This window comes from Littorina saxatilis, linkage group LG8 (assembly GCF_037325665.1).
Source record: "Littorina saxatilis isolate snail1 linkage group LG8, US_GU_Lsax_2.0, whole genome shotgun sequence".
Classification (NCBI taxonomy): domain Eukaryota; kingdom Metazoa; phylum Mollusca; class Gastropoda; order Littorinimorpha; family Littorinidae; genus Littorina; species Littorina saxatilis.
The window spans coordinates 60,565,486-60,572,985 of NC_090252.1; the positions used below are offsets into that span (position 1 = coordinate 60,565,486).

The following is a 7,500-nucleotide window of genomic DNA, read 5'->3' on the forward strand; positions in this document are numbered from 1 at the left end:
CGGCAACTTTACTCGCATTTGGCGAGTAGATTCACATTTCTACTCGCCATTTACATGTTTCTACTCGCCATTGAAGGTAAAATAATTGCAACTTGCAGGCCTGTTATAACCAATTGGTGCGCAAGCAACTGATTTTAAAGAAACACACAATAAAAAAAATAGCTACAAAAAGTAAGCTTGAAATAAATATAAGTTTTAAAATTGCATAAGGCAATGTCACGGTCGTTTTTTTAGGTGACAGGGAGTGGAGGTAAGTTGGGATGGTGGTGACCAAGGGAGTGGCGGTAAGTTGGGATGGTGGTGACCAAGGGAGACGAAAGAGGATAAGAAGAAAGGTGGACTATCTATCAATACCTGTCCTTACCTGTTTGAATCAGTAGCGGATGGTTCATCATGTTGACCTCCTGGCAAAAAACGAGATCAATACAAGTGTATGTGTATGTTAAAATGACAAGCACACACACACACACACACACACACACACACACACACACACACACACACACACACACACACACACATACACACACACACATACACACACACACAAAACGCACACACAAACAAACAAACAAACAAACAATTAAAATGTATCTACTTCTGAATGTGAACAAAACGCAAGAACAATATTGCAGACATGTATTAACATTTGGAATGAATTGCAATTCCTCCCAATCTTTTTCAGGGGACAATAAAACACAAATTAATCAAATTAAACCTGGCACTTCAGTCTTTGCAGAAAATAGCTGCGTATGTGTATTTCTTCAACAGAAAATGTAAAAGATGGCTTGCACTGAAGCTCATCATGTCATAACAATATTACCTCTTCGCCTATATACAACGACGACGATGGCGATGACGATAATAATGACCAGGACAGTAGCACCAACCACTACCGCTACAACGACCCAAGGAAACGGCTCAGGCTCAGGCTCATCATCTGTAATGCACGAAATTCAATAGGTGAAGCGCTTAAAGTCTCACGTGTTTACGTACAAGAATCTACTATGGGATCAACAGTCCGGGACGTCCCTCACCCCTCCCCGGACAATAATTATTACTTGTTAAAGGAGATCAAGATTATTAACAACATTGGAAGTAACAGGTGTGCAAAAACATGAGGTCTACAGAACCTTCTTTTGACATTGCTTGAAATAAATTAAATTGTGTTTTTAACACGGGTACTGCAGTGTGCATGAGCTCGGACAGGACTAACGTTTGCTTTGGTCGTGGATTATAGCCATATCAGTCGAAGAGACATTTAAAAACAAATACCAAACAATCAACCATGAGATATAAATCCCTTGTAAATTATATTCAGCCCCACAGAAACGCGGTTCTGAGTTAAATGCCAATTTTTATTTTTTTTTGCTCAAGAAAGAGAATCTACCATTCAGGTAAATGTTCATACATGGGATCGGGGATGGACAGGTTCTGCTGTGAGACGTTAAATTAAGGGTACCCTCAAAATTGACCGGACAATTTTGGGGGGTACCATGATTAAAAAGCGCTTATGTATTTCAGCAATAACGTGATGGATCAATTGCTTTGAAACTTTCAGAATATGTTACCTACATATACTAGACGTACTTCTTCTTCTTCTTCTTCTTCTTCTTCTTCTTCTTCTTCTTCGTTCGTGGGCTGAAACTCCCACGTACACTCGTGTTTTTGCACGAGGGGATGTGTACGTGTATGACCGTTTTTACCCCGCCATTTAAGCAGCCATACGCCGCTTTCTGAGGAAGCATGCTGGGTATGTTCGTGTTTCTATAACCCACCGAACTCGGACATGGTTTACATGATCTTTTCCGTGCGCACTTGGTCTTGTGCTTGCGTGTACACACGAAGGGGGATAAGCCACTAGCAGGTCTGCACATACGTTGACCTGGGAGATCGGAAAAATCTCCACCCTTAACCCACCAGGCGGCCGCGGCCGGGATTCGAACTCACGACCTTCCGATTAAGAGGCCGACGTCTTACCACCACGCCACTGCGCTCGTCTACTAGACGTACTTAGAGTGGGATTGTTACATATATTTGTTCAGTAATGGTTTGACTTTCTCTCGTAAGTAAAAGTTGTCAAGTTTTGTCTACTACGATTTTTTGTTGATTTGTAATTTCCCCTTCTGTTTTTGTCTGGTCGAGTTTTAGGGTATCTATTTTTCAGCGGCTAACAGGATCCCTGTAAAAGAAATCTTTGATCAGAAAGGTGATCCAAATAGTCAAGTGGACGGCTGGAAATGGCATAGAAAATGTAAATGAGATGATACGGAAATTAATGCTTGAATTGTGGAGCACAATGTGTCGCAATACTTTTGGTGTTGTTACTCAGTTTAGTTTGTTTTGATGCATACTCACAAGCCACGAGCAAAGTGTAGTTTTCAGAAGACAGAACACCATCTGGTGTCTCTTCACCCCACACAGAAGTACAGACAAATTCAGTCCCATTCAGGTTCCTGTGGACACTTGGGAGGTGCAAAACAGCAGTGCCCGTGACGTCACGCCAGGATATGGTGGCGGGCGGGTTGCCGTGCTGTGCTGTGCAATGGCTGCACTCACATGTCAGGTCGCTGCCTTCTGTCACGTAGTCTGGACACGTCGTGGTCAGGTTAGGTCCGGGTTTCACTGTGGACAAAACCAAGACATTATTTGCAATGTCACATAAACATAATCCTCGTCTTTGAGTTAAGTTACGAAAACAGTAATCAACGTAAGAATCCAACAAGTCAGTTTCCTCCAACACCTACTGGAAACTTTTCTTGTGCCAAAGCTTAGTTATGCATCCGAACATATGAGACGACAGACGTCAAGAAACTAGGAACAAACCGTATGGAACGCTTGGTTCGGAAACATCTCTGTATCGGCAGTGCAGACAGCTGACAGACTTAATTGTATCAGTAACACTCAAGGACACATTTAACTATACATAATGACATGCAGTTTTGCAGCATTCATATTCATGCGCATAATGTATAATTTCACACACAATTGTACATGCCTCAATATATAAACAAAAGAAAACATTAATTTCAAATGTTCTGTCTAGTTAAAACGTTTATATCACACATAATCAACGTTGGACTAGAGGAAGATAATTTTAGATGTCCTTTTGTATTTGATATCGTTTCACAGATCTAACGTAAGAGTACCAAGCACAATGCCGACATCAATTAATAGATTTAAGTAACCGTTATTTTTCTTCTTGTGAAAGCCATCTCGTACAAAAGCATGAATCGTTTAGGCGTTTACCTAAAATACATGTACCCTTCAGCTTGAACACAACCTAACAATCTACTACCCATCATATCAATCAATCAATATGAGGCTTATATCGCGCGTATTCTGTGGGTACAGTTCTAAGCGCAGGGATTTATTTCTTTTTATTTTTTATTTTTGTTATGCAATTTATATCGCGCACATATTCAAGGCGCAGGGATTTGTTTATGCCGTGTGAGATGGAATTGTTTTAAACAATACATCACGCATTCAAATCGGCCAGCTGATCGCAGCCATTTCGGCGCATATCCTACTTTTCACGGCCTATTATTCCAAGTCACACGGGTATTTTGATGGACAATTTTTATCTATGCCTATACAATTTTGCCAGGAAAGACCCTTTTGTCAATCGTGGGATCTTTAACGTGCACACCCCAATGTAGTGTACACGAAGGGACCTCGGTTTTTCGTCTCATCCGAAAGACTAGCACTTGAACCCACCACCTAGGTTAGGAAAGGGGGGAGAACATTGCCAACGCCCTGACCCAGGGTCGAACTTGCAACCTCTCGCTTCCGAGCGCAAGTGCGTTACCACTCGGCCACCCAGTCCATCATACATAACTAGGCGGACCTAGGCATTGCATCTTTAAAGTTTCATAGCAACCTACCCTGTCATTGCTAACTTACAGAGCTCTTAATCACGATACCGCTAAAAACTGACACAAAACTTCCCGTTTTTGGCCGCTCATGCGATCGACACCTGCATGAATAGAACTTGCATAAAACAATAAACACAAAGGATTTATAACCAAACAAAGCTGTTTTTGACAGTTGATTGATGTGACTTTCTTCTCGTTTATTAAATGTACCAAATTGTGCCTATCCTTAATTAGTCCTTTGTTAATTGGTACCTTATGTTTTTGTCTGGTTGATTGTGGGGGTTCCCATACCTGAACGGTGGTCACATGACCCCAGTAACAGATACCCAAGTGAATTGCCTCAGACAGTTTGAACAACATTATATGTGAATGAATGTTTGGTCAGGGAACAGCATTTGTCGCAATCATTTTTTGCTGAGTTTTAGTTTGGAGAAAAACTTACAACAACAACAACAACAACAACAACAACAACAACAACAACAACAACAACAACAACAACAACAACAACAACAACAACAACAACAACAACAACAACAACAACAACTAAATAGTTGTGTGTTTTACTTCACAATGCATGTGGCATTACATGAAATAACATTATGCTTCATTTGGACGCATCCAAAATCCAAAGGCTAAGCTTCATCCTCGGCAGAGTGAAAAAATGCGAGCTGAATTGATTAGCTTAGGTGCAGTTAAAAATTTTTTTTTGAGAAATACAAATCCTATACTGCACAAAAACAGCGAGCGGTAGATTGTTTTCATGTGAAAAGATGCCTATATGTCCCATGTATAATGATTGGGTAAATGTATGTTGATGGTTCATTTGAAATAAGATGTATCTTTAAAACCAAACATTTAAAAGCTTAAGCCCAAGCATCACAAATGAATCAATAACATAGACGCTAAATTGTTGATGGGGAGGGGGGGGAGGGGGTGTTGAAATGAGATGGTTATAGAATTTCCTGAGAGAATAGTCTCATGACAAAGTTAAAGCAAAGTAAACGTCCCCAAATAGCACGAATTTAAAAAAGAAAATATCGAGATTCATAGGATGAAGGTTTTTTCAAGCATAGAACTGACCAATCGTGACAGTGTCTGCAAACGTTCGTCCACCACCAGGCTGTATCTCCACGTGAAAGTAGTGAGTCATCTCTGAGGCGTTTAGCTGCATGGTCATGGTACAGGTACCTCGCAGGTACTCCAGTCCGTTGTCGTCAGTGAATGAGAACAGGTTCAGGTGAATGGCAGAGGTCGGCACGTCTTCAATGGACTGCAAGTACTAAATCGCAGTTTCAAACTTCATAAATTGTTTTGTTCAAACATACATTATTGATTCATGAAAACAATGCGTCTTGGAGTTAAGGGTGGCACCGATGATACTGACACATACACATACTAGTGAAAATCTTAGATTTATATTGGAAATAAACCAACCTATAAACAGGATAGCCTAGCTGTACTTCAGGCTTCGCTTTGTAGTGGAATCTACTGTGAGGATTCCTTTGATATGGTTGAATTGAAAACGAAAACGGATGATGAAATCACACACACCTGCTGCTGCTGCTTCTCCTCGTGGCATATATACAGCTACCAATACTATTTTACCAACAACATTGCATCAACAAGTTCTTTGTCCAGGCAATGTCCGATGTCACTTGCCCAATTTTGTTTTGAGGACAGGATCTTGCAACTAAGTGTTTAAATACATAGGTCCCAATGTGGATGTTTCAGAAAAAAGCAGTTTGAAAGAAGACGACACAGAATTCAAACGGCAAGGCGCAACTTATCTGTTTTGGGCAAGCTGAAGAATCTTTTATCTGTTATTGCTATTTGCAGTTTGTTTCCCCCAGCGGTCTGCTAACTGTCAGCAGTGGGTGTTATCTCTCTGTATCATTTTGCTGTATTTCTGCTGAAGGTTACGCTGTAGCCGTTCGAGCTTTTCCTCCATAAACATGTGTTTTTTTTTCTAAGACAGCCCTAGACTGGTCTGTTTGGAACTGGTTGTCGCACACCGTAGGTACAATGAGGCATACACCCGGTGTTCTTGATAATGGTCAGATTTAGATATCGGCCTGCTCACTCGTATTTGACTGATGGTTTGGTTATATTAAAAAAAAACATGACTGCATAGTCATTTTTGACGTCATCGTCTTTTTCAAGTGTGAAACCCTAGGCTGATTAGCCTTCTGAGAATGGCGACATGCCTTTACGCAGGACTCCATCTCTTGCTGACATTAATGCGGCCTTAACCAACCCATAAGGTGGGGTTTTGGGCGCAAACTATAAGCCTCATCGCACACTGAATACTGTTGTCACTATTGCAAGCTGTTTTCTTTTAGATTTAGACAAATGCGTACTTAGCAACAAGCTATATAACCCTAGAGTTGTTTAGGAAGATGCCAGCAGCACTTGCACAGTTAAAACGGCATTTAAAACAATACAGTTCCACCCATCTGGCACCTCAGAATCAATTTTTGTCATACGGTTCCGTTTCTTACATGTGTAGCAAGTTACACACAATTGAATTACCGTAACGTGTATTTGTCATAGTGACTCTCTGGGGGAAACTGAGCTGTGACGATCGTAACTATTTAATCAAAGGAAGCGTCGGATACATTGTCTTGATAAAGTTCAATTATTAAACACGGTTAATGAATGTATTGGTTTTTTAAGGCTGCTCAACATTCTACCTACATTGGCAACGCATAACTCACCACGTTATCCGGCGAGTGATACCACAGACAGGCGACACTTCCGTCTGGTTCATACACCTTGTTCACTTGCACACGTCCTGTCACTGTGAAGTTGCTGTCCACAACGAGGCTGCTGTTTTCTGGAGCGCCTGGATCTGTAATAATTATGATTTAACTTTACTTTTCAATGATAATTTGTCATCTTTGGAAAGCACTCCATTGGCTTTGTTCTTAACTAATATCTCAACACAAACATGTTCAACATGCAACAAGAAAAGTAAGGCTGTAAAGCACAGTATACACACAGAACATTGCACCTTGCTTGCTTAATTGAATATCCCAAATATCCCATCAAATTACAAAACTTACATCGTATGCTCAATTGACATTGATGATTGGTTGCATTGTTGAGTTTGGAACACTTCACTATAGCTCCTTCTTTGTCTCTGTCGTTTCCGGCTGTCATGCGCAAAACTGAGAAAGTCTGGTTTCTCTCCACGCTAAAGTCATCGATCTTCACATCGCACTGAGGACACATTTCGTTCTCACAGTTACCACACTCCGCCACTGTGTGTTCAGTCATGTTAGGGTAAGTAATGCTCCAGTACATGTCTTGTGAGAGCTCCATTCCCTCACATCGTATTCTCCTGTTGCTGTTTTCATATAAGGCTACTTTGCTGTTGTTGCAAGCCGGCAACCGGTACGCTGCAAAAGATGCATGTGCAAAGCGTCAAAGTGTGGATATGATGACTCTTGTACACTGTTTCACACGTAAGAGTATAAACGCGTAAAAGATTGTAAACAAAATATGTGGTGGAAACGGAACGTAAAATGTAGCTGTGTTTACTGATCGTATTTGATTGATCAAAAAGAAAGATTATTACAAAGAATGTTGACTTGTTTGAATGGTGAAAATAATGTGAAAGTTCAGA

At 40.7% G+C, this 7,500-nt stretch overlaps 1 protein-coding gene across 1 annotated transcript in view; it reads right to left on the minus strand.

Moving 5' to 3' along the window:
* Positions 1 to 803: 803 nt before the first annotated feature.
* The window catches only part of LOC138974775 (uncharacterized), an 86,231-nt gene continuing 79,534 nt past the window's right edge, over positions 804 to 7,500 (minus strand). The window contains exons 4-8 of the mRNA XM_070347500.1: positions 6,938 to 7,273; positions 6,590 to 6,723; positions 4,956 to 5,145; positions 2,359 to 2,625; positions 804 to 940 (exon numbers count right to left, since the gene is read on the minus strand). Of these exons, the coding sequence (XP_070203601.1) occupies positions 804 to 940; positions 2,359 to 2,625; positions 4,956 to 5,145; positions 6,590 to 6,723; positions 6,938 to 7,273 (1,064 nt within the window). The remainder of the gene's footprint in view (positions 941 to 2,358; positions 2,626 to 4,955; positions 5,146 to 6,589; positions 6,724 to 6,937; positions 7,274 to 7,500) is intronic.